This window comes from Ornithorhynchus anatinus, chromosome 7 (assembly GCF_004115215.2).
Source record: "Ornithorhynchus anatinus isolate Pmale09 chromosome 7, mOrnAna1.pri.v4, whole genome shotgun sequence".
Taxonomy (NCBI): Eukaryota; Metazoa; Chordata; class Mammalia; order Monotremata; family Ornithorhynchidae; genus Ornithorhynchus; species Ornithorhynchus anatinus.
Window position 1 is genome coordinate 15,626,376 of NC_041734.1, and position 17,217 is coordinate 15,643,592.

Here is a 17,217-nt window from a genome sequence, read left to right on the forward strand (position 1 = left end):
CACTGCACTCTCCTCTGTGGGAAGCTATTATTCATGGCTGCGGCTTCAATTTCCTCCTTTGGCTGACTCTCTGACTCTCGGGACTACACCCCTTGTTCATCTTCTCTTTCACTACTGCATCGGAGGGTTCTCATACTAGTAATAATTGTAGTATTTGTTAAGGTTTACTATTGCCCAACCACTGTACTTAGCACAGGTTTAGACACAAGTTAATCAGGTTGGACAGAGTCCCTGTCGTCCCATAAGGAGCTCAGAGTCTTAACAGTAGGGAGAACTGGTATTGAATCCCTGTTTTGCAGATCAAGACACTGAGGCCCTGAGAAGTTAAGGACTTGCCCAAGGTCCCTAGCCAACTCAAGTGGTGGAGCCGGGATTAGAACCCAGGGCCTCTGGCTCCCAGGCCTGTGCTTTATCCACTAGGCCACACTGCTTCCCGGGGAGATCTGTCTGTGACTTTCCTTTATCATACCCCCTATAGTAGCTTTCTGGGGAAACCCCACCCCCAACGTTGTTTGAGAGTTGTTGAGTTTCCCTCTTTCCGGTCCCTTTGGATACGGGCAGTAGTCTTCTGAGTCGGAAAACTCTGGCAGGAGTTGACATGGAGGGAGGCGGGAGGCTTAAAACGAAGATAGCACACCGGACAGGGGCAGATTATTAGGGATAAAGCCGACAAACGGCCACCTCTGGACACCAGTTTTCCCGATTTGCTCTGGTGTCATTCAGTTCTTCCCTCCCAACCACCAGATTAGACTGTTGCTTCATCCTTAGAATGGAGCTGTAGCATTCCAAGCTACTTTTTATCAGGAAATATTCATCTCACTGTCCTCATCTGTAAAATGGGGATTTGATACCTGTTCTCCCTCCTATTTAGGCTATGAGCCCCATCTGGAATCAATTAATTTAAAGTATTTATTGAGCCCTTACTGTTCATTCAGTCACTCATTCAGTTGTATTTATTGTGCATTTACTGTGTGCAAGCACTGTACTAAGCAGTTAGGGAGGGTACAGTATAACAGAATTGTAGACACTGTCCCCGTCCAACGAGTTTACAGTCCAAAGGAATAGGGATGATAATATATTTAAGCGCCAATCTGATTATTTTGTGTACTTGGCACATTAGTAAGTCCTTAAATACAATGATCACTATTTCCTATTTTATGCTTTTGCCATCACTATTCCTTTTCCTTGATGATATGACGAGTCTTCTGTTGTAATTCAGACTATGTGTCTGTTTCGTCTTTGAAATGCTTGAACAGCTGATTATACTTACGTACTTATACGTAAGTTGCGTCAGTCACTTCTGTGCCTATGTTTCTGTGGAGATCTCACTCTTAAATAAAGACCAAGTACATAGGACCCAAAATATTCCCTCACAGGGCTCAGATATCACAACTTCTTCTTCTAATGGTTTCGGTAAGTGCTTACTTTGTGCCAGCCACTGTAATAAGCATTGGGATAGATACAAGCTAATCAGATGGGACACAGCCTTTGTCCCACATAGGGCTCCCAGTCTTAATCCCCATGTTACAGATGAGGCACAGAGATGGGAAGTAACTTGCTCAAGGTCACACAGCAGACAAGTGGCAGGGTCGGGATTAGAATGCAGCTCCTTCTGACTCCCAGGCCCATTCTCTTTCCAGTAGTCCATGCTGCTCCTCTACTTTTCCTACTCTCCTTTTGTCCCAGATCTCACAACAAGAAGTTGACACCTGTGAGTCAGGGACATTATTGATAAATAATATTGCATGAACTCCCCAAATAGACAAATGCTGCTCTGTGGCTATTACAAAAGCTATTTGCTGTCTTTCTAGCTAGGGTATATTTATGCCTCATAACAGTGCACATTCATTTTGATTAATTCTGCTGTCTAGTGTTCCCACAGCTGTCTCTTTAGAGCCACTGTAAAATCAAATTAAAACCGTTTTTATCGAAATGACAATTTTGTGACTGAACACTTCATTTTGGTTTATCTAAATGACAATTCATTTTTACCTTTGGAAGTGCTGCGTAGCTGTGCTCGGATGGAACAACGCACTTCATTCAGAAATGTCACTGGAAATGAGGAATGCTTAATCCGGCCTCATTTTTATTGGTGTTCTCTGTGGTTTCCTACACTGCCTGAAGTTGTGTGATAACTTTGGACGGTAAAGAATCTGTTTTCTGTCACTCTCCCCTGAACCAAAGTGAATATTGCTTTTGGATATTATTGAATTCTTTGCTACACTGCAGAATGATTGATTATATGGAGGATGTTTTGGGTGGTTTTTTTTTGTTATTTTAGAAAGATTGCTTCTGTTTCTAAACCAAAAAGGGCCATTCTCATTAGCATTATTAATTAGCATCGGTGAACCTAATTGATCTTAGCAGTTTCATCTCTGCAGAGAGTCGAGAATATTACATTTGGGTTTGCCTTTCCCATTAAAGGTTTAAAACAAAAATTCCTTTTAATTATGGTAAAGGAATGTCTAGTCTAATAGCAGCTTTGCTTTGAAGAGGGAATTGTTGCTGTGTGAGTGAATTATTCTTCCTTAGGATTCAGAGTGGAGCATTTACATGTATTGAATTGGAGAGAATTAATGGTGTGCTTTATTTTCCAAGTGGTGACTAAGTACCTCTAGCACACTGGAGTCCCCTAGATGCCCTTTCTGATTCTGTTCGTCGAGAGTGTTTGACATTGGTTGAACTAGTCTGGTGGTGTTAACAAAAAACGCCAAGCATTTTGGAAACAACCTTCTACAGTTGAGCAGTTTGCTTTTGGTTAATCCACATGGCATAGCTATTTGTCACAGCTGATGTTAAATCCTGTTTCCTAGGAGAATCTGTAGAAGGACTACGAGAGAATGACTACCTTCTGATCCATTCATGTCGCCAGTGGACTACCATTACAGCACATAGTCTGGAGGAAGGCCACTATGTCATAGGGCCAAAAATTGAGATCCCTGTACACTATGCAGGTAAGAGTCACATACATGCATGTTCTCTCTCTCTTTCTCCACCACTCTCTCCATTTCTTCTTCTCTCTCTCTCTCCTCCTTTTCTCTCCAATCTCTCTCTATCTCTCTCTCTCCTCCTCCTTCTCTCCCTCCTCCCCCTTTCTTCTTCCAGAGGGAAAGAACGAGTGGCAGAAGATATTCCAGACCTGTAGAGTGGTTGTTTCTCTCACATTGAAGTAGTATTCAGGAGAGTCTTTCAACTCCATTTTCAGGCCTCGATTTTCTGGCATTGCCTTGGATGGATTGACTCATTTGTTTATCCACAGCTGCCTTAGGAAGATTACCTGAATGAAAACCAGATTATATCATTAGAACTATAACTAGGCTATTAGTGTCATTAGTAAATAAATGTAATGCACATGCAAGTCATTCCACCATCCTGAAAATGAATGAGAGGTGAAATTACTGGGTGACCCATGTGGGACAAGGGCTGTGTCACATCTTCCTATATTGCATCCACTCCAGCCTTCATTACAGTATGTGGCACATAAAAAATGCTTAACAAATACCACAATTATTAGTAAATGAACCAATCAGTGATACTTATTGAGTATTTACCCTGTGCAGAGCACTAGGCTAAGTGCTTGGGAGAGCACATTATAATGGAGTTGATAGACACATTCCCTGCTCACAATGAGTTTAAAGTCTCCTGCTAACTTTTATTAAGCACTGGTGATGTGTGAAGCCCTGAAGGAGTGATGTGAAAATGAATTACTACAGGGCTCCCATCAGGGGCTTGCAGTCTAATGGAGGGAAAGACAGGTATCTAAACCCCTAAGCTTCTAATACAATCAATAATGAAAACTAGTTCAAATTCAACCAGCAAAAACACGAATAGTAAAATATGTCCATTTAACCCGGCTTGGAGGGAAGCGTCTTCAAATTCGTTTTGGCTCCAGGAAAACAGAGCTCTATGAAAACTGGCCACTGTAGGGAAGACAGTGTGTTTCCAGGGCTGTGGAGATGAGTTGGGTTGTCCCTCCCCCAATATTGGGCAGAAGGAGAGAGGCCACCCCACCAACAAGCAATCCCCCGTGGTCCCACCTAGCATTTGAACTTCAAAGTAGACTTTTCCCAATCACCTCTCATTAATAATAATAACTGTGGTATTGGTTAAGCACCTACTGTGTGCTAGGCACTGTTCTAAGCACTGGGGTAAATACAAGATAATCAGGTTGGACACAGTCTTTGTCCCACAGGGGGCTGACAGTCTTCATCCCCATCTTTTAGATGAGGAAACTGAAGCCCAGAAAAGTGGAGTGACTTGCCCAGGGTCACACAGCAGACAGGTGGTAGAGCTGGGATTAGAACTCGGGTCCTTCTGACCCCTAGGCCCTTGCTCTATCCACTAGGCCATGCTGGTTCTGCTTCATTAAAATCCACACGATAGGTTTGAGTGGACAGGTATGGGGAGGGTTCAGTTTTGGGGATACAGAGAGCTGCAGATCAGACAGTGGGATGAGCCAAGTTGTAGCCCATTTCCCACGTTCTACAAGCTTCCCGAGAAAGCCTGCTGTAGGTAACTGCCCTGTGTTCCTCGATCACTGCAGGCAAACACTCCACCTAACTTGGTCTGGTCTTCTGGGTGTCCACTCCTCTTGCTGTGGTTGAGCTCTTTGAAATCCAATGCTACTTCATATATAAATCCTAGACATTGGTAATTTATACTCCTAGATCCTCAGTAGTGTTGCACCCCTACAGTTCTCAGCATGAAGACTTTTGTTTTCAAAAAATAAGAAACATAGGATTCACGGGTGGCTTAAATCCTGATTTATTAAATCAACACACGCCTTCCAAAAGTATTACTCCTGTGGCTTTAAAAGTGCCTGCATTAGCATATATCTTGCTCAGAATTATAGTGGCAGTTACTCTTTTAATATGTAGAGAGCTTTAAAAACATCCAGTTCTGGCCTTTACAGAATTACTAACAGTCTTCACATTACCTAAATCGACCTAGAGTTTGAGCCAAGATGAGGAAGTATCAGTGGTAATGGACCAAAAACATTTCCATGTTTTGTCCACTCTATGCTTCAAGTGATTTTTTTCTCCTCTAGAACTATGCTTTATTTTCACCAAATACATATTAGCAGTTTCATTCTATAAGCTTCACATCACAGGATGGAAAGGTAAGTGCATAAATATTCCAAAAATGTGTTAAGGTTCATGACCTGTACAGAGGTAAAATAACCTTTTTTTTTTAAAAAAAAAAAATGACTGCCTATGAAACTTGGTTTTGTGAAGGGAATTTTGGGTAGGAATTCACATCATGGCAATATGGTCTGTAAATGTTTCAAAGCCAAGGACAAAGACTTTTGAGGGTCTCTTATTCCAGTGAAATAAAATCTTTGATTTCCAAGGAGTAGTAGAAGTCACAAAATTGAAAAGAATTTCAAAGAGTCATCTGGTTCAGTTACCTGCCTCCAGTTAGGTTAATGGTTAAACTAACCAGGGAGAATGGGTGCCTATTTTTTCCTTTAAAGACCTTCAGGAATGAAGAGTGCCCCATGCTTGTGAAAAGGTTTTTTCTGTCCAACCTATTCCTCTCCCTTAATTTAAGCCCATGTCCTCTTGTCCGAAAACTCTTCTTATGTTTGAATATGATTACACCTTTCTGTATCTCTCTGTCTCTTAAACAACCTTAATCATCTCTGTCCTGCTGGGAGATTTTGTGAACAGTATTTCCATGCCACCCTCACCGTTAGCGATTCTAAAAGCTCTACTTATGTTTCCTCTCTATCTTCATCTTTCCCAACCAAAGAGTCTCTCTCTTTCCAGCCAGTCTTCATTTACAAGTTTCTCCATCCTTCTTTTCCCATTACTCTCCTCTTTCTCCAGGTCTGCTTCTCATCAGAGAAGCAGCATGGCTCAGTGGAAAGAGCACGGGCTTTGGAGTCAGGGCTTATGAGTTCGAATCCCAGCTCTGCCACTTGTCGGCTGTGTGACTGTGGGCAAGTCACTTAACTTCTCTGTGCCTCAGTTCCCTCATCTGTAAAATGGGGATTAAGACTGTGAGCCCCACGTGGGACAACCTGATTCCCCTATGTCTACCCCAGCGCTTAGAACAGTGCTCGGCACATAGTAAGCGCTTAACAAATACCAACATTATTATTATTATTATCTGTGTAGTCTTTCCCCCAGAACTTAGTATGTACGGTGCTTTACATACTTGTCTTGTCTTACGCCACCGAGTAGTCTCCGACTCCATAGCGATGCCATGGACACATCTCTCCCAAAATGCCCCCAACGCCTTCTGCAAATGTTCTGGTAGTTTATCCATAGAGTTTTCTTGATAAAAATACGGAAGTGGTTTTCCATTGCCTCCTACAATAGGCCTTAATATCACTAATAATTGTGGTGTTTGTTAAGCGCATACTTTGTTCCAGGAGCTGTACAAAGTGCTGGGGTGGATACAAGCAAATTGGGTTGGACACAGTCCCTGTCCCATGTGGGGCTCACAATCTCAATCCCCATTTTACAGATGAGGTAACTAAGACACAGAGAAGTGAAGTGATTTGCCCAAGATCACACAGCAGACAGGTGGTGGAGATGGGATTAGAACCCAGATTCTCTAACTCCCGGGCCCATGGTTTTTCCACTAAGCCATGCTTCTTCACAAGAGTTTCTTCAGGAACTCTCTTAGACTACTTAACATACTTTGCTGTTAAAGATGATGTCATTCCTAGTTGCTGGCCACTTAAAGTGTACAAAGTCTCACTTTTTCTTATAGTTGAAAGTGCTTTTTTCAGATGAAGGATTCTGGTTAAAAGGGATTAAAAAGTTACATCTGCTCTCTTCTAGCAGGCTGTGATTCAACTATCTCTAACAGATGAGAATTTATCCTGTTTTGAAAAATCTCTAGAGAAATTTTCACAAGTGATACAAAATTGTTTTTATTGCCCTGGGAATGCAATCACTATGACACTGGACAGTTTTTGTTACTGTTCAGTTCCAGACAGAAACACTGACAAGAAGCTGCTGACACTGAACAATTAAATTGAAGTTCTCCTAGGCTTATTGAAGCTTCCCATGTAAAAATGGTATTCATTGAATAAAACTTTTGAGAGAGAGAGGTGTGGCTTGTGAAGCCCTAAATTAAATGCTCGTTTATGTTGGCAAAACCAGTCGTATTGACTTGACAAAGTACTGCAATTGAAACGGATTCCAAAGTCACTAGACTGTGTTCCGGGAGAGACGGAAAATCTCTCTCAGTGCTGGCAAAACAAGTTCTTAAGTTTGGATAAAAGGAGTTTTCTCCGTATGACGAGTAATTGATACCAGAAGAAAGAATGTGTTCAGTCAGCATCAAATAGCTCGTTACCAGCAGAGCAGCCAGTCAAGAAAAATCAACAGAACAGTGAAGTTAGAAAACTGATTGCTGCTTTTCCCCCAGACTTTTTCTCCCCGGTTCTGCTGGGAGGCATTGTACCTACTCCAGCTATTCAATCAGTCGTATTTATTGAGTGCCCACTGTGTGCAGAGGCTCACAGAGATAACCATTTTCTCCTCCAACCCACCATTACTATGTGCCAGGCGCTGTACTAAGTGCTGGGGTATTTACAAGCTAATCAGGTTGGACACGGCCCATGTCTCACATGGGCCTCACAAGTCTTAATCCCCATTTTACAGATGAGGGAACTGAAGCACAGAGAAGTGAAATGACCTGCTCAGGATCACACGGCAGTCAGGTGGCGGAGCTGGGATCAAAACCCAGGTCCTTCTGATTCCCAGCCCCCAGACCCGTGCTTTATCCAGTAGGCTATGCTGCTGCTCTTAGCATGGCAGTGGAAAAAAATGGCTTCCGCAGTCAGCGGGGAGTCCCTTGGATGTTAAAGAATGGGGGAGGTGGAAGGGGGAGTGTTTCTCTTTTTTTGAAAATGGGGATGAGGTGTCTTGCTTTTCAGTGAAACACTGTCATGTCTAACATCACCCCAGATGGCAATTACTTAACAAAAGGAAATGTTGAAACAAGTTAATTGTATTCTCCTGGATTGTGAGTTTAATTAGCATGAATCATCTATTTAAGAAACTAACTACTGGTGTGGGATGAGGTTTTGTGCATAAGTTGTGCATACAAGCCAGTGCAGACTTTCCTAATACAAATGAAAGCTCTCAAACTCTGCAAAGAGTCTTAAAAATTAAAGCAAATTATATTTATTTTTTTAAAAATGTAGATGTATCCCCAGTTGAGAAATAAAAGATCTAAGAATGAACCAAAGTCTATATTCTAAGGAATATCTCTTATGGTTATAGTTAATTCCTCTTTTTTTGTTTTTTTTTAAATAAACTTGAAGCTTTAGGAAATGTTTGCTTTGATCCAATTTTATATTCATGAAAGGATCTTCTTTGTTTTTGCAAAGGTTTGTCCTGTTCTTGTTCTGGTCCAGGAACAGATGACAAAGGCAAATTCTCCCTCCTCCATTTATTGTTTGGTCTATGAACTGTAAACTACTTGAGCATACAAACTGGCCTTCCCTCCCAAATCAATCAATCAGTGGTATTTATTGAGCATTTAGTGTGGGCAGAGCACTGTAATAAGCACTTGGAAGATACAATGTAACAAACCTTTTGTTGGGGCGGAGAGGGTTATGGTATTTGTTAAGGGCTTACTCTGTGCCAAGCCTTGTAGTAAGCACTGGGGTAGATAAAAGCTAATCAGGTTGGACATAGTCCATGTCCCACATGGGGTTGAGACGGTCTTAATGCCCTTTTTACAGATGAACTAACTGAGGCCCAGAAAAGTTAAGAAACTGGCCCATGGTCACACAGCAGGCGAGTGGCAAAGCCAAGATTAGGAAACAGATCCTTCTGACTCTCAGACCTGTGCACTATCCACTTAAACCAGCGTGGCCCAGTGGAAAGAGCCTGGGCTGGGGCATGAGAGGTCATGGGTTCGAATTCCAGCTCCGCCACTTGTCAGCTGTGTGACTGTGGGTAAGTCAGTTCACTTCTCTGAGCCTCAGTTCCCTCATGTGTAAAATGGAGATTAACTGTGAGCCTCACATGGGACAACCTGATTACCGTGTATCTCCCCCAGCACTTAGAACAGTGCTCTGCACATAGTAAGCTCTTAACAAATACCAACATTATTATTATTAAGCCATGCTACTTCCCTAGAAACGTTCCCTTTCTCATGGAGCTTACAGTCTAGCCTGGGAGACACATGTGCAAATAAATAAATAAATTATGGAAATGCATTTAAGTGCTGCAGAGCTGAGGGTGAATGAATATCAGATGTCTAGAGGGTACAGAGTTCAAGTGTATAGATGACATAGAGGGAAAGGGAGTAGGGGAAGAGAGGGCTTAATCAGGGAAGGCCTCCTGGAGGAGATGTAATTTTAATAAGGCTTTGATGATGGAGTGGTGGTCTGTCGTGTAGAGGAAAAGAGAGTTCCAGGCCAGAGGGGGACATGCGCAAGGGGCCGATGATGAGATTCAGAAATCGAGGTACAGTGATTGTCGTTAGAGGAGTGAAGTGTGCAGGCTGGGTTGTAGTAAGAGAGCAGCAAGGTAAGATAGAAGGGGATGAGAAAATTGAGTATTTTAAAACCAATGGTAAGTGTTTTTAAGGCAATTTTTATCGGAACCATATGTTTTAAATGCATCTTCACCCCCACCCACGTAGAAACACCTTCTGGGGAGCAACTTGGGGATTGTGACATGAAGGAGGGGAGCTATAAAAGATCCCGTCTTCCCTGCAGGTATTGGTCTAACAGTGCAGTGGTGACTGGAATGCATAATAAGTCATTTTATGATTTGATAAACGTTACTAGAAATGGTGAATGTAGTTCAAGATAAGGTGACTGCATTTTACGTACCTCATAAGTGCACAAGCATTTTACTTCAGGGAGAACTTTTCTCTCACCTTGCTGCCATCAAGCTGAAACTGACCTTTTTGAATCCCCCGGTTACTTTAATGGCTCCTCGAGAATATGATTAAGATGTGGCCTGGAGTGGCCTCCACACTATGCTCACGTAAACATGTAACACTATTTTCTGATCTTTTCTCCAAAGAAGATGAGGAATGCATTTGTTCAGTAGACAGCTCCTCCTACATCCTACATCCATACCTGTTGTCAATCTTGGTCTGTCTACTTATTTCAAGGTGGATATAGGTCCTTCCCTCCTCATATCCGACAGATAATTACTCTCTCCCCCATCAAAGCCTTATTGAAGGCTTGTCTCCTCTAAGAGGCCTTCCCTAACTAAGCCCTCCTTTCCTCGTCTCCCACTCCCTTCTGCGTCAACCTGACTTGCTCCCTTTATTAATCCCCTTTCCCAGCCCCATGGCACTTATGCACATATGTGTCATTTATTTATATAAATGTCTGTCTCCCCATCGAGACTGTAAACTCACTGTGGGTAGGGAATGTATCTCTTGTTATATTGTACTCTCCCAAGTGCTCAGTACAGTGCTCTGCACATAGTAAAATGCTCAATAAATATGATTGAATGAATGATTGGGAGCCCAAGAGGGTGAGGGATGTGCTACCACTGGCCAGAAATGCACTTGCCTAATTTTTCTAGCAGAAGTGCAACACCACCTCTCCCTGGGCCTCCATGGGGACGACAATGCTTAGTACAGTGCCTGGCACATAGTAAGTGCTTAACAAATACCATAATAATAATAATAAAGACAGAATGGTGGTTATAGTCAATCAGCCTGGAAAGTGCCTTTTACTGTCTGATGTTCAGGGGATCACCCAAAGTTTTCTGATTTTTTTTTTAATAGAATTTGTTAAGCACTCACTGCCATGTCCAGCACTGTCCTCAGTGCTGGGATAGGTACAAGTCAATTAGGTCAGATACAGCCCCTGTCCCGCATGGGGCTCACAGTCTAAGTAGGAGGGAGAACAGGTATTTAATCCCCATTTTGAAGTTGAGGTAACTGAGGACCAGAGAAGTGAAGTGACTTGCCCAAGGTCATGAAGCAAGCAATTGGGAGAGTCGGGATGAGAATCCAGTCTTCCGACTCCCAGGTCTGTGCTCTTTCCAGTAGGCCGCCACTAGATCTATGGCTGAAAATGTTTGGGAGCACTATCCCTCATTAACTCCATCATCTCCACATTCTCTCTGAGAGGCACTGAGATCCTCCAGCTGAAAATCCCAGTCAGTTTGAAGTGACTTGGCCAAGGACCCAGAACATAGCGCAGGTGCCCAGAATGCCATTTTTTCCCCGACGCTCTGCTTGGGTAAGACTATCTGGATGCTTGCTCAGTGTAACTTACTCCATCAAATAACGAGATTAAAATCAGTGGGAGAGTTGGTAGGAGCCAGAGGCGAGACAGCTGCCAAATGAAGGGGTGATAACAAAGGTGGGAAGGGACTTGCTTCATTTCCCAACTTGGCTGCCATATTTGATGTGTTGCAAACTCTTTTGGTGAGTGGGTTTTTTGTTTGTGTTTTTTTGGGCGGGGGGAATCTTTTCACAAAGAGGAGATTCAGAGATGGATTCCAAAACTGATTGCAGTATTTATCAGTGGTATTTACTGAGCACTTACTTTATGCAGAGCACTGAACTAAGGGCTTGAGAGAGTAGAGGTTAGTAAAAATGAACCCTTGCCCACAAAGAACCTATAGTCTACAGGAAGAGGCAGACATTTAAATAAAGAATGAGAAAGGGGCAGAGGAGCAGGATATTCATTCAGTAGTATTTATTGAGCACTTACTATGTGCAGAGCACTGTACTAAGCGCTTGAAATGTACAAATCGGTAACAGAGACAGTCCCTGCCCTTTGACAAGCTTACAGTCTAATCGGGGGAGACAGATGGACAAGGATATGTACATAGGTGCTGTGGGGCTGGAAGTAGGGTGGATATCAAGTGCATATCAGATACATATTCAAGTGCACAGGTGACACACAAGAGAGGGCAAATAAGGGAGATGAGGATTGAGTCAAGGAAGTGAGTAATATAATATAAATATTATAAAAATATTTTCTGGCCACGCTCTCTGCTAACAGTGATATCTCTTCGGGGCTGGAAACATTCCACTTCAACTTGAGATACAATGGAGCAGCCCAACTCCACTTCCAAGTGAAGCACAAATGGTTAAATAGCTTCCCTGCTTCGAAGGGTGCCCTTCAACAGAGGAATGACCCGCTTTGTGTGGCGTGTGAACTTTTATGACGTGTGAGGTAGGGAGGATGAGTCAGACATCTCTCTCCTGGTTCAGTGGGAAGCCCGACGCCCAAGATCCTTTAACTTGTTGAAACGGGTTGGTTAGATGAATAATCTGAGCATCGCGTCTCTAATAGGCTTGATTGCTCTTGTGTTTCCTGTTGATGAGGGGGAGGCAAGCTAAATAAACAGTGTGGATTGAGAGGATTGTAACAGCCGGATCTGCTGTGGACTTGGGCACAATTAAAATGTCCCACATTTTTTTCCTCTAGACCTAGAACGGTGCTCTGCACACCTTTAATGCCGAAGAAATATCATTGGTAATGGTAACTTAGTACAGTGTTTTGCACACAGTAAGCGTTCAGGAAATATCATGGATGATGATGGTCTAGTACAATGCTTAGTATAGTGCACTGCACAAAGTAAACACTCAGGAAATACCACTGATGATAATGACCTAGGTTTTCCCATCCTGTGGGCTACCCTATATCAATCAATGCTTTTGTTGAAGCACCCACTCTTTTATGTTTGTCCTCCATTTGTGGGCTGCGTGTGTGGCTTCTCTATTCTTTACTTCCCAAGTCATGATGATGATGATATTCAAGTGCTTACTATGCGCCAAGCACTTTTGTAAGCACTGGAGTAGATACAGCTTATTAGGTTGTCCCATGTGGGGCTCACAGTCTTAACCCCCATTTTACAGATGAGTTGACTAAGGCACAGAGAGGTTAAGTGACTTGCCCAAAGTCATACAGCTGACAAGTGGAGAAGCCGGGTCTAGAACCCATGACTCCCAAGCCCGTGCTCTTTCCGCTAAGCCACGCTGCTTATCCACTGAGTACTAGAATTCTACCACCACTGCTGGTATAATTCCTAACATCACTAGTCAGTCGATTATATTTATTGAGCTCCTACTCCTTTTTTTATGGTACTTGTTAAGTGCTTATTATTTGCCAGGCACTGTTCTAAGCACTATGTGCAGAGCACTGTACTAAGCCCTTGGGAGAGTACAATATAGCAATATAACAGACACATTCCCTGCCCACAAAGAGCTCACAGTGTAGAGAACAGTCTACAGTACACTAATAATAGTAATTGTGGCATTTGTTAAGAGCTTACTATGTGCCACTGTACTGAGTGCTGGGGAAGATACAAGGTAAACGGATTGGACACAGTCCCTGTCCCACATAGGGCTCACAGACTTCATCCCCCATTTTGCGGATGAGGGAACTGAGGCACATAGAAGTGAAGTAACTTGCCCAAGGTCACACAGCAAACAAGTGCAGAGCCGGGATTAGAACCCAGGTCCTCCTGACTCCCAGGCCTGTGCTCTGTCTGCTAGGACACGCCATTTCTCTGTGTACTGTATTAAACATCTGGGTGGCTTTAGGTCACCTTGATCCCTAGTGCCCAAGTGGGTTAATCCCAGTAGTATCCTTTGTCACCAGTTCACTTCTAACCCCCAAAATAGTGACAGAAATGGAAATAAGGCTTTGGAGAGGTGTGCACAGTTTATTTTCCCCCCCATTGTCAATTGTCTGTGTTTAATAGCTTTGAATTTTGTTTTCAACCAGAATGTTTTGATTTTTTTCAGAATTCACTTTGAGAGTAATGTTGGGTTCCTCCTCATTTCCTCAGAAATGAAACCAGGGAGGAGGAGGGGTGGAGTTGCTTTTAAGATCCCGACCCTCTCACTAACCCATTTCTGATGATCATCTCAAGTCAGTGGAATTTCAATCCATTTAATATTTCCCGGGCTTCATGCCACATTGTACAAGGCACTAGAAACTGATCCATCCATGCTGTGGCTCAAGAAAATGGTATATCAGTTTCAACTTAATATTATTTATCAGTAGAATCTCTAAACAGAAATACCATGCAATTCCACTGAGTGTATTTGAGTATCAGAAATGAAGGCAAATAATGAGAAGAAAGCATGTAAAATGCGGAGAGAATAGTGGCTTTATTGCAGCTACAATTAAAATAGCTGTCCAAATCTGTCCTACACTTTCAAAAATGAATGATAATTTGTAGTAGTGTGTGCTTTTTCAAATTAAAAAAAATTTTAAATTCAGACTCTGCAGAATTAATTTTGATCATCAATGTTAACATCTGTCATCACTTGTCTGCTACAGCTTCTTCCCTCAGAAGTGAGAATTTCTGATAACAGGTGCTGTTCTGTTACAAATTGGTTTAAAGAAATCTGTTGTAAGGGCATAATGAGCTATTCCACAGATTAACAGTTTTGAAAGTGATTGAGAATCAACTCTGCCTTCCGCCCATCACATGTGACCACAGATAATCCAGAATGTCATGTCAGAAAAATTCAGGGGGCAGCACAAAAGCAATTTCTTTGTTTCCAGGGCATTGTTTGTATTTCGAAATGGTTCCAGCTCTTGAGCTCTCACGTCAAATGAGAAGATTGCATTTTCATAAAACGTGGAATAACCAGATGAAAGGAACCTTGAGAGGGGTGAGCACCCCCACCTCCCTCTTTCAATCTATGGATTTTTACATCCAAAATAGCATCAAGATGCTTCCAGTGTGCAAATGCGCTCTTTAGTACTCTCCTCTGAGGCTGAGAGCATACTTTTGAACAGCAGAATAGAAGACAGAACTCACCACTCTCCCCTGCCACTTCCTCTCTTTCATCCCCACCATTCTCCTACGCCCCAAAACCACCCATATTAAAAAGGTTAATGGAAAGGAAGAAAACGAGCAAGTTAGAACTGGAAGATAAAGTAGCATAATATGGCACTGTAGCCTCATTTAGCATTTATATACATATCTGTAATTTATCTTAATGCCTGTCTCCCCCTCTACACTGTAAGCTCCTTGTGGGCAGGGAACATTTCTACCAACTCTGTTGTAGTACACTCTCCCAAGAGCTAAGTACAGGGGTCTATAAACAGCAAGCACTCAATAAAGACCTTTGATTAGATTGATTAATCCAGCCAGGTGCCAGAAGGGGCTGTTAAACTCCATTTAGCCCTGAAATGCTTGAGGAGGCTCCATCCATTTCAGAACCTTCCTATCAGAATATGTGCATGCATCTCTTGCAGTGCAAAGTGTAAGCAGGACTTTAACATTAAATTAATCCTAAAATAAAACAAGGTACGATTTGCTCCTTTTCTAATTTCTCACCTCTTTCCAGTGTTGATTTGGGTTCATAAACTCATCTCATTCCCCAATTGCTTATTGCATCCCCAAAATAAATCTGTGAATGAAAACATTGATCAAGACCCTTGATATTTTATTCTTAGTGTTTGCAGTCATACCAATCCTTTATTTGAAGAAAAAACAAGAAAGTGGCCCTCACGTATTTTACAAAAGTACCACTGAGGCACCTACAAATTCATTGTCTCCCAACTCCATTGTACTGTGCCAAGCATTTGCTACAGTGCCCTGCACAAAGTAAGCACTCAATAAATAGCACCGATCGGTTGATCTCTCCGCTAGCATCGTGTGTTTCTGCACCTAAAATGGGAATGCACTGTTTAGGTACTATGCAAACTCAAAAAAATCCCATGTTGATGTGTTCCCTTCTCAAACACAGATCACCTTGCTCTGTATCGATTAGATTTCATTTTTTTTTTTTAATTTGTTCTAGAGTTTTGGGTCTCCTGTGCTATCTCAGGGAAGAAGCCCTAATTTGGTTTTCAGGTAAAACTTATTCAATCTCAAATGTCCCTCTAGGTACTGTCCATCTAGAAGCCTGAGCAGTGAAAACCTGGACCGTCATTTCCAGGACACTTCCCCCAAGTAATTTGGAGTCCCAAGAGTCAGTCCTTAGTTGCCGGTTCTCTTCTAAAAAGTTGTGAGAAATCCCTTTATTTTTCTACAAACTGTTCTGCCCTTGGGAAATCCTGAGGCATTGCAACCTGGTCCTAATCTTTAATAACACTACGCCTGATAATAATTTTGGTATCTGTTGAGTGCTTACTACGTGCCAAGTACTGTACTAAGCAGTGGGATGGATTCAAGATGATTAGGTCAGACACTGATACTGAATCCTCGTTTTATACTTGAGGAAACAGGCCTGGAGACAGGCAAGTGGCGGAATATAGATCTTCTAACTGCAAAGCTCCACTCTTTCCATTTCCTCACATGTCTTTTCCCGCCTCATCCCACTCAAGTATAGATTTTTCCAGTTTGCTCCTCTTTATGAAGAGAGTGTAGTGCATATACGGAAGCATTAGTATTTCCCCTTACCTATCCACCCTTCTTTGAGATCCTCTTTTTGTTCAGCTATGCGGAGAGGAACTTTTTTTTTTCCAATTGGCATATGCTAACCATGCTGGGTGTGAAGAATTGATATGATACACTTCAGCCTGCAATATTAAAGCAAATACTGTAACTAATGCAGAGTTCAAGAAAACAGAGGAAAAGCAGATAATGGTTTTGGCCATATGTAAAACACAAAATGCTGGCTATCTTCCCAGAAAGGGCATTTATGATATTATAATAATTATTAATGTGGTATTCAAGTGGTTACCGTGTGCCAAGCATTATACTAAGCGCTGGGGTAGATACAAACTAATCAGATTGGCCCCAGTCCTTGCCCCACATGAGATCTTATATGTCTTGTTAGGACCCCACCCCCCCTTTTTTTAAAATGGTATTTTTCTTACTATGTGCCAGACACTATACTAAGCGCCAGGGTATATAGAAGATAATCAGATTGGAAATCATCTGTGTCCCATCTGGTACTCAAAGTCTTAATCCCCATTTTACAGATGAGGTAGTTGAAGCATAGAGAAATTTAGTGGCTCGCCCAAGGTCACCCAGCATATAAGGGGTGGAGTCGGGATTAGAACGCAGGTCGCCTGACTCCCAGGCCTGTGCTCTATCTAGAAGGCCATGCTGCTAGCATTAAAAGCTTCTTTTCCTCCACCCAGTGCTTGCTTCCTAAACCAGCGAGTTGGATGTAGTGTGAATGTTGCATCAGCATCATCCCCAAGGAAACAGGAGCAGTGTACAGCTAAAAAGAAAAAGATCGGGAAGCAGAGTGGCCTAATGGAAGGAGAATGGGGCTGGGAGTCCCCACTCCACCACTTATCTGCTATGTGACCTTGGGCAAAACACTTCGTTTCTCTGCGCCTCAGTT

At 42.4% G+C, this 17,217-nt stretch overlaps 1 protein-coding gene across 1 annotated transcript in view; it reads left to right on the forward strand.

Moving 5' to 3' along the window:
* GAREM1 (GRB2 associated regulator of MAPK1 subtype 1) overlaps window positions 1–17,217 on the forward strand; it is a 153,864-nt gene that overhangs the window by 45,769 nt on the left and 90,878 nt on the right. Inside the window, exon 2 of the mRNA XM_029068900.1 lies at window positions 2,814–2,954. Coding sequence (XP_028924733.1) covers window positions 2,814–2,954 — 141 coding nt within the window. The remainder of the gene's footprint in view (window positions 1–2,813; window positions 2,955–17,217) is intronic.